At 36.8% G+C, this 19,436-nt stretch overlaps 2 protein-coding genes across 10 annotated transcripts in view; one reads left to right on the top strand and one right to left on the bottom strand.

Moving 5' to 3' along the window:
* Positions 1-3,288, bottom strand: part of LOC107563292 (coiled-coil and C2 domain-containing protein 1B-like) — a 15,937-nt gene extending 12,649 nt beyond the window's left edge. For 4 of the 8 annotated variants that reach the window (XM_016248112.1, XM_016248117.1, XM_016248116.1 and 1 more), the window contains exons 1-8: positions 3,209-3,288; positions 2,916-3,050; positions 2,620-2,740; positions 2,221-2,362; positions 1,395-1,495; positions 1,183-1,296; positions 836-973; positions 436-739 (exon numbers count right to left, since the gene is read on the bottom strand). In XM_016248112.1, the coding sequence (XP_016103598.1) occupies positions 436-739; positions 836-973; positions 1,183-1,296; positions 1,395-1,495; positions 2,221-2,362; positions 2,620-2,685 (865 nt within the window). In that variant the 5' untranslated portion in view covers positions 2,686-2,740; positions 2,916-3,050; positions 3,209-3,288. Of the gene's footprint in view, positions 1-435; positions 740-835; positions 974-1,182; positions 1,297-1,394; positions 1,496-2,220; positions 2,363-2,619; positions 3,051-3,208 lie in introns of all 8 variants that reach the window. The other 4 variants (XM_016248118.1, XM_016248114.1, XM_016248115.1 and 1 more) reach the window with 4 other exon arrangements.
* A 585-nt stretch (positions 3,289-3,873) lies between these two features.
* Positions 3,874-7,925, top strand: LOC107563294 (cell division cycle protein 20 homolog). Of its 2 annotated transcripts, none has more exons than XM_016248122.1 (11): positions 3,874-3,959; positions 4,330-4,545; positions 4,627-4,772; positions 5,024-5,120; positions 5,243-5,368; positions 5,437-5,633; positions 6,418-6,512; positions 6,590-6,815; positions 6,908-7,033; positions 7,112-7,229; positions 7,358-7,925. In XM_016248122.1, exons 2-11 carry the CDS (start codon positions 4,356-4,358, stop codon positions 7,516-7,518), a joined length of 1,482 nt encoding a protein of 493 aa, XP_016103608.1. In that variant the 5' UTR covers positions 3,874-3,959; positions 4,330-4,355; the 3' UTR covers positions 7,519-7,925. The 2 variants fall into 2 exon arrangements, with proteins under 2 accessions (XP_016103608.1, XP_016103607.1); XM_016248121.1 differs by having other exon boundaries at positions 3,905-4,048; positions 4,334-4,545.
* The last annotated feature ends 11,511 nt before the right edge of the window (positions 7,926-19,436 follow it).

The following is a 19,436-nucleotide window of genomic DNA, read 5'->3' as shown; positions in this document are numbered from 1 at the left end:
CACACACATACATACATACATACACACACCTTGCTACGTGTACTGTGTTAGGCTAACCGAGACTTATCATTTGCACTTATATATTGTTGCTCTTTTGTTAGTTTTGACTGCTTTTATTGTCCTCATTTGTAAGTCATATATAAAATAAGTAAAATAAATAAAAATGTCCAAATGAGCTTCAATAGAAGCAAGGAAATCTGATTTGTACAAAGGAGTGCCATGTCACAAATTTGATTACTGACCTAGAAACAGTGCAGATTTAAATTCTTCATCGTTTTTATATAACTTTCTCGTATTTTGAATATTTTCCTAAAACGTTTTGATTTCTTGGTTTAAATGAAAATAAATCCTATAAATTCAGACACTAGCTAGGCATTTTATCTTTCAACCATTAACTTAAACTGTGGTATGTTGTCACAAAAACACTTGACTGACCTAAGTGCAATTCAGTGCCACTTGATGCATGTTCCCTTTCTGGGGATGACAGGGAAGCTGGAGACGTCACACCGGAGGACTCGTCTTTAGTGTTTGATGCTGGACCCATGACAACAGGGGCGGCCTCTGCAGAGACAGGAGAGATCTCAACAGCGCTGTCACACTCCCCGTGCTGATCAGGTGAAGCTGCAGGGGCAGGGGGCCGATTGGGACCACCAGATGCTCCACATGCAACTGGAGGAGGAATCTCTGTTTCGTCAATCTTCCCTCCTTTCCGTACTGATGCCAGCATAGTCTGTAGAGTCTAAACAAAAATATGAGACTGTCAATTGTCATAAATGATCATAAAAAAAATTATGTATCCAAAGTTTGTTTGAGCAATGACACTACATCTGCATACCTTGAGGCCTCTCTCATATCTACGAGCTTTAGAGGTTTCCCCTGCAGCTTTGGCGTTGGTAATAGCCATCCTATACAGGTTTATTCTCTCCTCTAACGTGCGCTCAATGCTACCAGGCACCGAAGAAACCTTAGTGTCCTGTGAGAAAAATAAAATAAAAATCTTTTATGAGGCGGCACATGACTCATTTCACAAAAGCCTTCTACCATTTCACAACAACGTTTATGTTAATGGAGAAGTGCAAATTAATAATAATAAGAATAAAAATCTAACTTTGATATTACAACTAACACAATTGTACAAAGATGATATGTTTATGCCTTGCCAAATAAACATTTAGATCATACCTGGCTGGCTGGCGTCAGTTCTGCTGAAGGGGTTTCCGCACTAATGGGGGAGGCAGGGGTTGTGGTACCTGAGTCTTCCGTTTCCTCTTCATCAACCACTTCCTGCAGCTCAGCCTAACGAGAATCACAACAAGCACTATAAACTCATTATATCACATTCAAAAGCTGCTGACAGTGAAAAGAAACAGACAATAATCACAGGTTTAATTTACCAAGAGGTCTTCATCATTCTCCAGACTGTCATCTTCATCATCATCAATGTCTTTCATGCAGGCCTCTGCCATTTTTGCAATATCCTCCATCGGTAATGGAGCTTGAACATAAAAATTTGAATCAAATTTATTTAGGTGTTCACAAAATATTTTCAAGATCATAAAAACTAATCAGAGTACCGATAAAAATGCTACCTTGTGGGTCAAGGTTTGGCTGGTTACGCAATTACACCATCTAGCTGCAAAAACATCTTTCTCTACTGATGGTCATTCAAAAGGTGCCATGTACTATGATATTTTTTTCCGCCAATTCACAAGTGTTTGATTGCATTATAGCATAGTACAATACATATAATGTTTATAACATTATATTGTTACAATACTGACCCGATTTTGGATTTCTATTTTGATATATTTTATTAAAATAAAATTTTAAAATGATTTATTCCTGTGATGGCAAGGCTGAATTTTCAGCAGCCAATGTCAGAGTCACGATCCTTCAGAAATTATTCTCATAATATGCTCCAAAAAAAGTGCACAAGATCAAAGATGTCAAGCTCTTAAATCATGTACTTCTAAAGTGTTCCTCATCAACCGAGCAACTGCCCTGAAATGAATGAGAATATGCGAAGAGAGACAGCTCTCTTCAGGTAATACAGACCTTGGCACTACCACAGCATGCATTAGGAGTACATTAAAGAATGCATTAGGTGATAGTATTTCAGATCCTACCTTTTAAAGTTTGGCAGCAACAGACACGGCCTGCATTTATCATATGAATTTCAAAAAAATAAAAAATAAGAATAACGATAATCACGTTGCCCACCTTTGCCAGCCTTTTTCCCCCTGGGAGCCACATTGGGTTTCTTCCCAACAATGGCAGCAAATTCTGCTTCTAAAGCTGGATCATCCAGATCTTGCTCCATGTCCATCATATCATCTGGCTTGAAATCAAGCAACAATCCCATCTACAAAGAAACAAGAGCTTACATGAAAAGGTCCAATTGCACCCTTATCTCAGTCACGAGATGGACAGATCATCAATGGATTCTCCCTGTCCAAGTCCAATGCAAACAACAGACATAACCCTTAAAGGGATAGTTCATAAATAAATGAAAACAGTCATCATTTCAGTAACTTACAATGACAGAATTTTCATTTTAATGGGAACATTACTAACAACATTCACAGCTGACAGTCATTTGCAAAACATTTCAACACTGACCTGTTTGGCTGCAGCTGCTCCTTGGCCTTTCGGCGCCGCTGCTCGCTTGTTTTTCCGGGCAAACATCCCGTCCAGCTCCCGCTCCTTCACCCTTTAGTTACAGGACAGACAACCACCTGTCCTGAAAGAACGTGACGTGTAAATAAGGAATCATCTTTTCGTCTTAAACCGATTTGTAATGTTGAAGTGCAACAGCAACGTGGAGGTTTCTGATCGCGGAATGACAGTTTAGCTTGAGGAAGTTTATTAAGCAAACCGTCACATGTGGTGTTAACACGTGGGCTCTGCTGACTCACCCCGTTGATCCAGAAGAGCACTGTGGAGCAGTTTACTTTCTTTTCCTCGCCAACACTAAACCCACTCCACTTCCTCCTTCCTTCCTACCGTACGAAGGGCTTCGCAAAGCTGGCAGTTTATGTGATGCAGACACCCTGCGAGGATTCCAAACAACATTATAACAACACACACTCCTTAAAAACAGAAAACTGTATATACTTGTCAACAGAAGAGTTCCATTCGTTAGCTAAGACCTCTGGCATATTAAATGATGATAACCATCTGACGTTAAACAAAATGTTCATTTATTTACCTCAGTGAATTTTCTAATGAAAACGCAGCTGCGAACACAGAGCTGCATGTAACATCGGCTTTGTTTTGCTACTGAAACCAATGACAAGCCAATGAAAACATCAAAGACAAGCCACGCCCAGCTGACTGCTTTAATTGTCCTCATTTGTAAGTCGCTTTGGATAAAAGCGTCTGCTAAATGACTAAATGTAAATCTATGCGTGTAATGTTAACTGTTTTTAGATTTTACGTCTCTGGACATTCCTGTGTATAACAACTCTATGTACTATTTGTATTCCTGTGTTCTTATATTTTGTAAATCTGTTATTCACCTGTAATTCTGTGTCTAGCTGGTGTATTTCTGTGAGCACATGAAACTCTTACCAATTCAGATTCCTTGTATATGTGTTTCCAGTCAACATCTCAACTAGAATGCATCATTCAGAAACATTATCCTGTCATATCTACGTTTTTACCTGAAATATATCAAAGATATTAACAACAGACCAATGAGTAGCAAATCAGATTAACAACGTACACAGAATCGAGCCTAGCAAAGGACTCTTAATATGTAATACTATCAGGAAGTGCGATGCGATTCACCAATCAGCGCGCAGCATTCTGCCCTGCTGCCTTGGTAACAGCGAAAACTTCTGTGTTTTGAATTCACCAATCACGACAGGCGTTTCAGACATTTAAACTCTGGCGTTCATCTGTTAACTATCTTCACCTGCTGCTCAGACGATAGTCGACTCTGCGCGTGGAAAGACGAATGACGCACGAAACTTGTGTGTAAATAAGAGCGCTTAATTTTTGGAGACAATTTTGTTGTGCTTCGAGGAACGGATTTGTCGGAGCTGTGGTAAGATTAAATATAAAGTATGGTTTGTTTGGTTTTCCCCCCGGGTTGGTTAAGTTATTTACACCACTGCAGTAATCCACATTGTATTGGTTGCGTGTCGTAACTGTTCACAAATATAGTTAACTTTTTATAAATGTTTATGTTAAAGGTTATGGAAAGTATACATTCTGTTTATTAATTTAGTTTGACATATTTTACATCAAACGGCGCTTCATCATGCTTCACGTGCTCCATGTGGCCAAGCTCTGTAACGTTGCTGTTATCTGTGTGGGTTTTCTCCCACAGAGTGGTCGCAGCTGCTGTAATAATGTCCCATTTTGGGTTTGAGAATGACGTCCACAACGTCCTCCGTCTGGACATGCCCATCACAAACGCCCCGATGGCGAGATGGCAAAGGAAAGCCAGCACATCCAGCTCCACCAGCACAAACTCCCTCTCACCCAACAGGAGTGTCAACAGTTCAGTGAGCCTTTCCAAAACCCCCAGCAAAACACCAGGTAAGAGCCACATGGGTCCAGCTCCTGCTTACTGTATAGTTGGAGTGTCTTCAGTGTTACATAATTAATGTCTCCAAACAGGAAAAAACAGCAAGACCCAAAACACCCCGTCTAAGGCAGGAGGAGACCGATTCATCCCAACAAGGAATAACAAACAGTTAGATGTAGCAAGTTTTCTTATTTCCAAAGAAAACGAGCCAGTGGAAGAAACCACATCCTCTACAGCAGTAAGAGAGAGATATATATATATATACGCACGCACGCACAATTTTTTTAATTATATATATATATATATATATATATATGAGAATAACTTTTCAAAACTTGTTTTCTAATAAGTAGTAGTATTAATGGTAACTTGAATATAATGGTGGTATTTTTATAAGAATTTAATTCATAATGCAATAAATCTTTTTATTATTATCTATTCATGTCCGCTTCTAGATGTGTTCTGACTTCTAAATTAATGTTCTGCCAGCCAAATCAAAAAGCTTGGTCTGTGACACTAAATGGGTATGACATTGAGGAAGCGAAGATCTTGCATTTAGGAGGAAAGCCACTGAATGCCCCTGAAGGTATGTTTTTTTTAAAATTTTTTATTATTGAATTGCTTTTATTTGGCTTATTGATTAACAAGTTTAATTTTTGCCTGGTAAAGTCCTTCCAAAAATGGGTCTCTTCTATCGATCTCCCACAGGTTATCAGAATAATTTAAAGGTTCTCTACAGCCAGGTGCCTACACCGGTCTCTATTAAGAAGAGCCGGTACATTTCCTCGGTTCCAGAGCGGATTCTAGATGCCCCTGATATCAAAAATGACTTCTGTGAGCTGATCATTTTTCATAAAAACCACATAGTCTGATTTGAGACTAACATGTCAATTTCTGTTCAGATCTAAACCTGATGGATTGGGGAAGGCAGAACTTGTTGGCAGTTGGCCTTACAAGCCATGTATATTTGTGGGATGCTGGTGCAGGGGACATCGTTTTATTGAAGAAAATGGAGGATGATAGCGAGTACATCTGCTCTGTCTCTTGGAGCAAAGATGGCAATTTCTTGGCCATTGGGACGAGTGATTGTAAAGTTGAGGTAACTGGTTACTTTTTCTCAGGCTGTGGTTCAATATTCTACACTGGTTCTCACTCTTTTTGACAAAGGCTTCCATTGTCTAAGACGATGTGTTTCCCAACCCTTCTTTTTTTTTTTAGTCGCGGCACCCTTTGGAAATTAACAAACTTGTGGCACCCTACAAAATTAATTGTCACAATATTTGAATTTCTAACTTCGATATGATCATTTGAAAAGTATAGATATTCGGTACAACAGGGAAGAACTGCAGAATATAATGTCATACAGATATTTTTTATATTATAAAAAATTGTCCATCAATGGTGGCAATCAGTAGGCTGATTTCTAATGAAGAGACCAATTTATATGACAAATTGATATTTTAATGTAGGCTTTTATATGTAAACATTATTTAATTACCATTATAACTAGCTATCTCGCTCAGTGTTTTTTTTTTTTTTTTTTAATTTTACAGTGGGGTAATTTTGATTTTCGGCAGCCGAAATTTCGGTGCATCTCTAATTATTGGCGACATCAGAAATGGATATTATAGAATAGATGCTTTTTTTTTAAATTCATTTTAGCAACTTAAAAATATTTAAAGATTTTTTTTTTTTTTACACTGCACCCCTGCTCTCGACAGACGGCACCCCGGTTGGGAAACACTGGTCTAAGACAATATTCAAAGCCGTCACAAACTATTTCTGGTACTTCTGTAATTACAGATATTAAGATAAGCAAGGTGTTTTAGTTTCAAGATCTCTAAATTGCCATGTTGCTTGCTGAACTTACCATTTTCTTGCAGTTATGGGATGTTCAGTACCAAAAGCGTCTCCGCAGCATGGATGGCCATTTGGCAAGGGTTAGTTGCTTGTGTTGGAACGATCACATTTTGTCTAGGTAAGTCCAGCATCTCCTTGTGCTCTGCAGATTATATGCATTTGAGTGTTTTAATATTATTTGTTTGTTCTCCTTAGTGGCTCCAGGTCTGGTTTGATTCATCAGCATGATGTCCGGCTAGCAGACCACCACATCTTCACCTTCGGGGGACACACTCAGGAAGTCTGTGGCCTTACATGGTCCCCAGATGGGAAATATTTAGCTAGTGGTGGTAATGACAACATGGTGTACATTTGGCCAGTAACAACCGGTTCGGAGTATCAAGCCATCCATGCTCTTAATGAACACCAAGGAGCAGTCAAGGTGATTTGAATTTGGCAATGTCTTTTATTCTACCATTGGTCTTCCATTTGAGGTTTTAGTTCAGCTTTTTGCCCTTTTTTGCACCTTTTAAGGCTTTGGCATGGTGCCCTTGGCAGCCTAACATCCTTGCGTCAGGAGGTGGCACCAGTGACCGTCACATTCGCATCTGGAATGCAAACAGTGGCTCTTGTATCAGTGCCTTAGATGCTTGTTCACAGGTAGGCTCACTCACTGTCTGCTTGCATGTCGTAGTACACATAACATCAGTAATTTGACAAATTATTGTTTCTTTACAGGTATCATCTCTTGTTTTTGCACCAAATTACAAAGAGTTGGTGTCTGGTCACGGTTTTGCTCATGACAAAGTTATAATCTGGAAATATCCCTCGCTCAGTAAAGTTGCAGAGCTTGAAGGCAAGTTTGAAAATTGTTGTACTTAATGAAGTAATTTGTGTGGTCACCCTTCCTTCAGTTGAATATTACAACTACAATAAATTTGAAGTAATATTAATTCCTCCCATTTTTCCAATCATCTGTCTTAGGACACGAAGACAGGGTCCTCAACTTGGCGCTCAGTCCAGATGGTTCGACTGTGGCTTCTGTTGCCGCCGATGAAACCATTCGACTTTGGAAGAGTTTTGAAAAGGATGCTGTCAAGAAACCCAAGCCTACTAGCAGCATCATTCAGCAACATATTCGATAATTATTAAATGTTATTTTTATTTTTTTTAATGCATCCAGCAAACAGGGAGTTGTATAAGATTTGAAGATCTAACGCAGTTTCTCAAATTTTCGTTAGAACCTCCCATTGATTTAGTTTGGCTTTTAAAGGGCTGGGCAATTCCATTTACTGATGTTACTCGCCACAAGCTCTACACTAAGTTCTGTTAGGCACTCCCTTATTCTTGTGTTTTCAGAGGCACAATGGGTTTTATAAAAATGGAAAAATTTGAGCATGGCTGGTAAATGGGATTCCCAGAAGACCACCTCCTCTGAAAGCTAAACCCTCAAATTTTTTTTTTCTATTCCAGTTCTTGCATATTTAACCCTAAAAGTGATCAATAAATTATGTACAGAAATGTAAATTTTCAAATAAAGTTTTGTAAGGAAGCTTTTGCTTTCTTTTTGACATGTTTCTTGTACTTACCTTATAGCTGCTCTAATGCGGTGTTCAATTAGTTTAATCTCGTAATATTTTTAACGTCTGGTTTCAAAGCTTGTAAGTGGAGTTATGTATTGCCATGTTGGCAGAATGTTTGACTATAAACCACATGACACCTGGAGGATTTCGGTTTTGACAAACATGGAAGAGATGAGCTTTGAGACATAATTGCTTTGCCTGAACAAGCACAAGCATGCCACAAACGGGGTTTTTCCGTTTTAGAAGGTATTTTCAAAATGGCCAACAGAATGCTCTTTATGACTCAGACATGGTGTTATTGTGAATACATTGATATGAGAACTAACAAGAATGGCTAGAGATCAGTGAATTATAATAAGTAAAACATCCAAGCACTACAGATTGTGGACCATGTTTGATATTACATATGAGGCTGCTCCCGTTTTAAGCAGTCTAAATGCTGTAACTTCTGGATTGCCTCATATTGAAGGGGAAGTATTCAAAGTTCTTTCAAGACTTAGTGGATATTAGCATGTTTAACAGTGTATGGAGAAGTGCTAATAATGTAATGTGTAATAAACAAATAAATAATTTAAATATTCTAACTTTAAACCGTTGCATCCACCCATTTTGACCTCTCACATCAAAATCCATTGACATTTGTTTAGAAATGTTTTGGACGGTTTTCGCTTTAAATGGTGCTTGATCTGTGCATTGACTCAGACAAGATGACTTTTTCCACTAGAGACGGAAATATTATGGATACAAGGAGTCGTATTTTAGGCAACACCAAATAGTTTAAAGTTAATGATGGATTCTTTTATTACACAAACACAGCTTTTTGCTTCACATGACGTTAATTGATGGACTGGAGTCATGTGGATTATTGTGATGCTTTAATCAGCTGTTTGAACTCCCATTCTGACGGCACCCATTCACTCCAGAAGATCCAATGGTGAGCAAATGATGTAATGCTAAATTTCTCCAAATGAGTCAGTTTTTCAGCAACTTTTCATTATTGGGTGAAGTAGTCCTTTAATTACACAAGTTTTAGAATTTAAATGAGTTAACACTAACCAGTTGGATAGCAGTCAAGTACTTTTTCCACCACAGATACTTCTGGAAGCGCGGCCCTGCAGCAGCCAGACCATAGTAGGTGTACATGATGACATGGACACATGCGTTCACCATAGGATGAAAACAACCCATGCCACCCGCTGTCGTTTTAACATGAAAATAAATAAATTGAGCAAATGAAACTGGACATCTTTACACTAGTAAACACACTGACCTTATTTATAAACCTGGAAATCTTTTTTATATATAACAAATTAATGTTACCTAATTCCACAGGCTTCTAAAATGACAGTTTCTTTTGTGTTTTGTTTTTATATGATACACAGTTTTAGTACCGTTTGTGTCACCAATTTATGGCCAATATACAATCAGGGTCTTGAAGCAAAACCATAACCAACTACTGAAACCAGTGACAGCAGCACTGATAGACTCACCAGGAGTAAGAGTGATGCCCCACCACCAGGTCCAGGGTAAGACAGAATGATGAAAGATATGCAGGAACGTCACCTGACCGTGCTTCTTTCTCAACACAAAAAACACCTGGATCACAGACACAGTTCTTGTTAACTCATGTAACAAATCATCCTGTAGTTATTGAGGAAGCCACTGTACTGTATATGGTGCCTATGCGCTTGAAAAATGTACATGATCCTATTCCTACACAGCAATGCAACATACAAATTTAGAGCACTGATAATCATAGCATGAATACTAACAAGATAGGAATAAGATCCTTACCGTATCTAGAAGTTCAATATATTTGGAAAAATAGAACAACCAGGCTGCCCGAATCATCTGAGGATACAATGAGAAACACGATTCGTCACAATATACACTATCGTTCGTTTAGGGGTGGTAAGATTTTAAATGGTTTTGAAATATGTCTCTCTTATGCTCACTAAAGCTGCATTTACCAGTAATACTACGAAATATTATGATAATTTAAAATATTATTTTAATATATTTTAAAATGTAATTTATTCAGCAGCCATAACTCCAGTCTTTAATGTCACATAATTGTTCAGAAATCCTTCTAATATGCTGATTTGGTGCTCAATAAGCATTTCTTATTATTATCAATGTTGCTGCTTAATATTTTCTGAGATTCACAGAAGAACATGAAATAAACTTACTCTGAGAGCTTCAGGACTGCTGGAGTTGTCACAGAGGTCACATCTCCAGGTGTACGTTGTTCCCCAGCCGGACATCAGGAACTGCGTCAGACAGATCAAAAATTATACGGAAGTACAACAATATGGTAACATGGTCTTTTAAAATTGCCATTATTTACTCACCCTCATGTCATTCCAAACCTTTGACTTTCTTCTGTGGAACACAAAAGACGTTTATCAGAATGTCCACACTGATCATCCTCATAAAATTAAAGTGAATAGGCTGTCCAGCTCCAAAAATGACAAAAAGCACCATAAACGTATTATAAAAATGATACCCTGTCAGTCTGGTTGACACACAAAGTCACCACAAAAGTCTACTTTTACGGTGACTATTTGTCATTTTTGGAGCTTGGCAGCTATGGTGACCATTCACTTTTATTATATGGAAGAGACCAGAGTGAAGATTCTGCTAAACATCTCCTTCTGTGATCTACAGAAGAATTACTGTTATAAGGCTCTGTAATGAATGAGGGTGAGTAAAAATACATTTTTGAATCAACTGTATCTTTAATCCTCTAGTGGTTCTCCTCAAACACATCAGTTCTGGTAAAGCTATGAGATGCAGTACCTTAAATTACTCTCCCAAACATGCATTTAAATGAATGAAAGAGTATCCTACCTCATAAACAATGTAGGCGTTGAAGGCCACCATTGAGAAATTATAGACAATCATAGCTGTGTTGAGGTGGAAAGGTTTCCGATTGGCCATGTATCGTGGTCCCACATATAAAACCAAGATCACGTATCCCAGCAAGATGAACGTCATCTGAATGGGACTCTGCATCAGCGGATAATCCCGCACCCTGGCATCTGTGCAAATTACACAGCAACTGATCAGCCACATCAAACAAGCCTTTATTACATCCATCTACAGTAGATTTTGCATTACCAGTGACCGAACTGTAGCGCTTTATACAACAAATGAGTGTAGATTTTCATGTGCATAACACATTAAATACACCAGTGATATTGATGGTTTATGTTCATCTAAAAAGCATAATGCAATAAACTCTTACCAGTTCTTTTCAGAAGATAGTCGTAGATCTTCAAGATGGCTGAAAGCATCGCTTGAAACATCTTGTCTTTATTTATTCAGACAACCAATAAACTGGAGGAGATAAATAAATGTGTTAAAACAAGCTGATCAGACAATAACAATCCAGCTAGTAAAGGCTGGCCTGCCGTTATCAGAAAGACAGTAGAGTAAGAGTCAACAATGACAGCCCAGCAAAAGCAAACAGGAAACAGCTGGCCAAGTGAACCTGAGTGGTACATGATGTTACCAAATCTGAACTATTACTATTACACTCATACACAGGAAAACAATGGACTATGATGACAAAGCACACTAAACAGACCCTTCACTGCTCTGCCTACACGTCTAATGCATCACCACATAACAAAACCACCATGAAGGCACAGGAAGAAAAAATTTAATCTTACTAAATATGATACAACTCTTCCTGTTCTCTGAAAGCTCATGCTCATAGAATCATACAAAGTTGCTCATAAGTGTTTTTAAACACTTCACTATGGTATGAATTCATACAAAACTATGCCTAAAAACGCCAAGAAAATCAAAGAAAACACTCTAAACTCATTCACGTGGTGACGAAGAAGCTTGATGTCATCTGTACTACCTGGTCTGCAATGAATGACTAATAGTGCAACAGTGCAGAGCCAGTCAAACTGGTGAGGCGGAGGAACAGAGATATTTATCCTGTCGTAGAATCAGATTAACTCACTAGACAGGAACTGCTAATCAAAACATAAAAATAAATCACAGTCAATCCTATACACAGAAAAAAACAAAACATAGAATCATAAACCGAAGCGACACAAAAAACGAAATTTGGCCTAAACGGAGTGGATCTAGTGTCTCATCACATTTCCCAGTCAGTCACCTACCCCCACAGTCAAACTACCCCAACAAATAATTTGTAAGGACACGGTGAGGGATTCCAATACATAATACAGCTTATTAAAAAAAACTAAAGTATATTTTGAGCTTACCTGTTGTCTTTCTGTTGATTCAGTCACCCCAGCCAAAAATAAATATATCAAAAACAAACTTAAATAATACTGCCCCACAGGGGCAAATAAATGGATGAGAGACCCAGGGAAGCAGTGGAAACAGTCTCTGAACTTTAGTTCTTCCCAGTGTCCTTATCCTTTCTTTCAGTGGCCCTCAACCACAGCAGTTTTCACCAGTGAACTAAATGTGATTAGAGTAAGGAGGAATGTATTTGCCAAGGCAGTGACAGGCCGTGCTCCCTGCCCAATATAAACCTGAGCAGCAGCTCATTCTAAAGAGACAACACCCGCCTGGTTTCGGGATTGCAACTTGCTTTCATCTGACAGGAACCGCCCTCTAAACTCAATAGTTGGCTCTTGAGAGTGAGGCTGGTCTGTGATTGGCTCTGATACTGGTCAGGTTTTTATTATGCATTAGAAGTAGGCGAGAATGGAGCGGTGACTGTTCAACAATGAAAAGTCTTTTGTTTCCCTTGGGTTACAAATATGGGCCTATCCAGTGAGAGTAAGACCAACACGCAAAGACTAGAAATAATAGAAAAATGGGAGAAAATAATAATGATAATGCTAAAAAATAATAGAATATACACAATTAACAATTATCCTAGGTTCATCATTAGCTGGGTATAAATAAAATCAAGCATAATGTGTAACATAGGTATTAAGCAGATTGGGGTTGTTTTAGTATAGTTTTTATAATCTTTTGAGTTTGATTTTTTTAATATATATTTTGTGTTTTATTGACATTTTATTTAAAATTTTAGTCATTTTATGTATTGTAAATTTGTATTAGTTTTATATTTCTGTTTAGCTTCATTTTTATTTGAGAAATTTTAGTATTTTAAACGTATATAAGTCCAATTTTGTAAAGTTTGTTCAGTTTTTCCATTCAAATTTAACTTCATCTTTATTCATGAAAAATATTTTTTTACGTTTTAATTAAGAACGACTACACAAACATTTTTTGGGGGCAAATTTACTTAGTCACTCTTTTCTAAGAAAACGATATCTAATACAAAATTAAACAAATCTGTTTACTTTCATGTGTCAAGGTATAACGCTTATGGATAATCTGGGCCTTTATTTCAACTTCTAGCTAGATATGCTACATCACAATGAAACATTTTAAATCTTAACAGCAATTAACAATGACACATATCATACATGTCTATATTATGTGCAAGTCAGTGAGCCCTCCAACTCTGAGACACCATGTGGCACATGTTCTACACAGGGACACTACCAGTCAGTTTCACTGGATTCCTGTAGCACTGGTCTGACCCGTTCCTCAGACGTTGAGGACAGGGTGTGGGATCCGTCAAACTGGCGCACTTCTTGTAGCAGTCCGGGAGGAGGGGAAGAATGACAAAAATCCTGACATGAGTGGGGAGTCTCTGTGCTCAAGTCATTTTCTCACAAAAAGCAGTTTGATAACTGACACACTTAGTGCCGTGACACAACACACTAAAAAAAAATTTGATTCAATCAATCAATCAATCACACTTCACATCTACAAAAACACACATTCATACCCAGGTAATCTCATAATTTATCATTTGTGACTAAAATACCCTGTTCTACAGCAAAAGCTCTCTATTGGTTACAGCAGGTAATTTCCAATATGAAAAATTCCACATAACCAACATGTCCTGATATGGTTATGAAGAGTTTTTGAACTTCCTGTGGTTGGGCACAGGCACTGAGCTTTTCAGATCAAGAGATGAGAAAAGATAGTACAGATAAACATCCATTGACATACCGTCATACTTTCCTGGCCATGTATAGACACCTTTCCTGAACTCTGTAAACCCTTTTAAATCAAAGCAATTTATTTATATTAATAATAATACTTACAATAATATATATACTTATTCTAAAAACACAATTACTGTAGCTATCAGGTAATGTGGCAAAAATAAATAAATAAATAAATCAGCTAGCAGCCAGTTTGATTCAGTGATTAATAACCACTGCACATGAAGGGGCAAACCTGAATTTTCAACATCATTACTCCAGGCTTAAGTGTCACATGATCAATCAGAATTCATTTGAATATGCTAATTGGCTGCTTAAGAACTTTTTTCAGGTTATTCTAAAGAACAGCATTTATTTGAAATATAATAGTTTGCAATATGTGACCCTGGACCACAAAACCAGTCTTAAGTAGCACTGGTATATTTGTATCAATAGCCAAAAATACATTGTATGGGTCAAAATTATCGATTTTTCTTTTATGCCAAAAATCATTAGGATATTAAGTAAAGATCATGTTCCATGAAGATATTTAGTAAATTTCCTACCGTAAATATAACAAAACTTCAGTTTTGATTAGTAATATGCATTGCTAAGGACTTTATGTGGACAACTCCAAATGCAATTTTCTCAGTATTTAGAGTTTTTTGCACCCTCAGATTCCAGATATTCAAATAGTTGTCAAATATCCAAATATTGTCCTATCACATCAACGGAAAGCTTATTTATTCAGGATGATGTATAAATGTCAATTTCGAAAAATTGACACTGGTTTTGTGGTCCACATTATAAACGTGTTTACGGTCACTTTTGATTAATACAATGCATCCTTGTTGAATAAAAGTATTAATTACTTATATATTTTTAAAAAAACGTACTGATCTTCTGACAGTTGTTCATAAAAGCTGCATATGTGTACAGTAATCAGAACAATCGTTAAGTTATAGGCCTGTCCAGGTGTGATTTTTTTGTCATAGTTTTTAGTCACACTCCCACGTGTTACATTCCATACTGTTATCATCACCTTATTCTTCATACCTTACACCTGAGGATCATATGTAATCCTTTTCTTCACTGCACTTCAACCCAACGCCTCACTGACCGAGATAAACATGATTATAACGTTTTGCTATCATCTGGTGACCTTTGACCTTAATGACCTTTTCCATCACTTCCCTTCGATTCCCAGTACTATTTATGTTTCAAGTGCAATAACCTAACCTCTACAGACCTCATTACATCAGAAGACCAGTCACAGCAGTTATGGTTATACCTTCGACTCTAAGACACCAAATGTTTGCATAATTATGCAGTAGATGAATTGATCAATTACTACCATCCTATAGATACTCAAAGAAGGTCAATATTTAGACGTTCTCTAACTTTTAGTCTAACTTTTATCAGAACAGTCCTCAACACAACTAAACCAAGAATCTGAAGGACATCAACACAGCAATTATGGCCATTTTTAAATTGTAGGTCAAACTGAACAGCTAGTGACCTGGGAGAGTCTGAGAGCACAATTGGTCATACGTGATTCAATTTAAAGAATCAGCCGTCTCTCATTACTCTACTGAATAAACCTTTGCTTCTCGTTTCAGCCCTTGTGACCAAAAACTGAATTAATGTAATTTTGAATTTTGCTTAAATGGATGCATTTTTGGGACGCTATCCATAACTGCTATGAATTGCTGGTGAGACTTTCAGAAACAGAAAGGTGCTGATCTGCTGAGGGTCCGCATTCATATGCTAATACAGACACATCAGCAGATTCTGAAAAGAAATGATGCAAGATTTCATTTAGTATCAGGCTGGTTCAAAAAAAAAAAAAGACAGAAGAGTCCTTTAAATTGTTTTAGCTAATAGTCTGCTGAATGAAAGGGAATAAACACTATCAAAAATAGGGAAATTGGACTGTCTCTTTTGATTGGTGGTTTTAGGTTGTTGATAGTCATATGTCAGCGCTACATCTTTTGATTATTTTGAAATAATTCCATACATAGACACGTGCAAATTAACGGAGCTCATAAACACCTCTCAAACACTCCTTTGCAGTACTCATTTGGACAATAAATAATAGGGCATATTACAAAAAAGTTGGATGCAACTTTAAATATTTGTTAAAAACTGATAATCAGGCCATTCTATTACTTCCTTCCAATAAAAACTTATGTATATATATATATATATATATATATATATTTTTTTTTAAGTGAGGGGACATTGTTCCTCTTAGCATCATGGAAAAAAAAAAACTTAAAAATTCTGAATGCATTACAGATAGTCTAGTATGTGTGCAAAGAGTGCTCCCTTTATCATTTCAAATGCACTGAGCCTGACACTCATGAATCGGTTCAATGGACATGTCTGTGATTAGCTACACTGCTCAATGCTGCAAACATTGTAAATAGAAACATCTGATGCTCTCCAGAGCTCAATTGCAAATATGCACTGAAGAGTTAGCCAAATATGTTATTATTACAGTTTCAACTAAGGGTGCTCTTGGTTTTTTTTTTTTTTTTTTTTGAGTGGGTGCATATCTGACATACCATCTCAGTGGAATTTTTTTCTAACAACAACCATTTTAGGTTTCAGATTTTTAGAATTTTAAAATAAAATACACTAAATACACCATTCAAAAGTTTGGGGATGGTACGAGTTTTAATTTTTTAAAATGTTTTTGAAAGAAGTCTCTTATGTTCACCAGGGGCCAGGGCTGTATTTATTTGATCAAAAATATAGTAAATACAGTAATATTTTGAATTATTATAAATTACAATCATATTTTTAAATTATTACAATTTAAATAATGGTTTTCTATTTTAATATATTTGAAAATGCATTTTATTACTGTGATGGCAAAGCTTCATTTTTTAGCAGCCATTCAGTGCTACCAACTGCTTTCAATTGAAAGTAGCTAAAACTGGTAACTAAATGTCACTAGATAACATCATAACGGCAAATTCACTGATCTATATAAAGATGCATCTTTATATTGATATATGATATACTGTTATCCCTAACCCTAACCCAAATCCATAGGCAACGCCACAATACCCAAGGTTATACAATAAACCACACAAGATAACATAATTAATAGCGCACCAAAAATCACATGGTCATGTCAATTAGCCCATTACCGTTTTTGTAAAAAAATACTATCAGTGGGCAAGATGAGAACTTAGATAAGGTTTGTCCAAGAAGTTGCTATATTTGTCCCTAAACTTTTGAAAAAAGTCTCAAAAGGGGAGGGGAAGTCGCTAAATTGGCAACACTGCAGCCATTACTCCAGCCTTCTACATTACTCCACTGTTACATGATACTTCAAAATCCATTCTAATATGCCTAATAAATGAGTGTTGTCTAAAGAACTCATGCAATTCACAGATTTTCTGCACAGCCTCAGATTAGCAACACTTGACTAAATCTAAAATCTTCAATCATCGTATATCAGCTTTTGGGCAGTTTTTGATACTGATGTTTTGGTTAAGAATGACACAACATTGAATGTAGTGCCGGCATCTATCAACGAAAGCACAGCCAAAAATGAAAAATATCACCAATTGAAACTTCAGTAATACAACACCATGAATGAATAACGAATTTAGGCAGGAGAGCAAAAAGGATGTCTGACGACTACAGCCATAGAAAGCAGACAGATCTCGAGCCACACCTAACTCATTTATGCAACGCCATACTGTGGGTCCCAAAGCGATTATGTCACCTACTCCATCACAGATGCCATTTAGGGCGGATGGTATGCAATTAGGACACAGGGTCTTCTGCTTCTATAGAAAAACTGATTAAAACAACTAATTAAGGCATTATTAAGATTTCTTACCATTATCAAACTAAAAGGTAGGCCTAGTTCTTTTTCTAGAACCAACACATATATTTTGCAGTCCAGATATTGTCCATTCAAATCACTTAATATTAGAGAAGGCTGAAAGTTTGGACACTTTGTTGAAAATACTGCGTGTTATCTGCAACTGCGAATACACATGTGCTGACAAACAACTATAATCAAAGCTGGTAGACCATCTTGGAGCAGCAACAAACCAGCATTTGTAAGTGGTCAGGCCTGTTTGTGGAACATGGGTTGCTGCTTAGACCAGCTAGAAACCAGACACCATGTTCCAGAGCACAGACACCAGCCTAAGCGGGACTTTCCAGAAGGGACGATATTAATCACATGTCAATTTCAACAGCTAATTCCTTCCTGCTCTTTTCACCATTTGCTGAATATGAGAGACACTGCAGCAACTGAACACTCACTGATTTAAAAATGCAGGTCTTCAAGTCTGTAACAAAGCATAAGTTAACACCTCTGTCAACTCTTTAGTCACTTAAACCCAATTCAAATCCATTAGCAATGCCACAATACCCAAGGTTATACAATAAACCACACAAGATAACATAATTAATAGTGCACCAAAAGTCACATGGTAATGTCAAGTAGCCCGTTACTTTTATAAAATACTATTCTGAACTCAGAGAGAGATAGCATGAACATGATACAGCACTGTGAAGCCACAAATGTCATTTTACAGATTAAATCACGAATAAGTTTACAACAAACTAAATTCCCACCTGATCAATCGTGCGTCATGACGCAGGAAACGCTCTGGACGTCCGGAAGGTCTGGATTTTTGTATCTATTATGTTTTGAGACGTTTCTTTTAATTTATCATGTCACTTAGTTTGTATCAGGGCATCTATGAAGAGAAGTTTCTGCTGAGAGCCACACAACATGATTCATACGCTCTCAAGATGCGTTATTGAGAACGATGTACATATCTCATATGACTTTGATGAGCTTAATGGGATCCGTGTGCTGCTTCTCCTGCATTGTGTAGTGATTGATCACCAGAAGGCGTCGCTGTACTACAGTAAAAAATAAGTCCATTTTCCATCACAGGAATAAATTACATTTTAAATAGAGAACATATATTTTATATTGGAATAATATTTCATAAATAAATTGGTGAGCATAAGAGATCATTCAAAAATTACAATTTCTGTTCAGTGGTTTGATACTTACTTCTATACATTTTTGCTAGTTAAGTTATATTTGTCATAAATATATTTTATACCTCATGTAGCTTATATACAATTTAGTATGACCTCATGAGATGGCTCATTTTTCTTTCACCATTTACAAATAAAAACAAACAATCTTTTTATTTAGTAATACTTTTTTGTACTTATTTTGTACACTATTGGTGAAAAAGCTGAATTTTCAGCAGCTATTACTCAAGTCTTCAGTGCCACAGGATCATGAACATTTCTAATTATTAATAACATCTTCTTTAATAAAACAAAAAAAGAATCTGAAATCTTTTAATTATACTGTAAATGTCTTTACTGTCACTTTTTTTTTCATTTAAATGCGTCCTTGCTGAATAATAATAATTTAAAGAAATCTAATCTTAATAATAAAAAAGTATCCTTGTCCTTTGAACA

The sequence above is a fragment of the Sinocyclocheilus grahami genome, unplaced genomic scaffold (genome assembly GCF_001515645.1).
Source record: "Sinocyclocheilus grahami isolate Dianchi unplaced genomic scaffold, SAMN03320097.WGS_v1.1 scaffold866.1, whole genome shotgun sequence".
In the NCBI taxonomy this organism is placed as follows: domain Eukaryota; kingdom Metazoa; phylum Chordata; class Actinopteri; order Cypriniformes; family Cyprinidae; genus Sinocyclocheilus; species Sinocyclocheilus grahami.
Note: the sequence above shows the minus strand (reverse complement) of the source record. Positions and strands in the feature narration are given on the sequence as shown.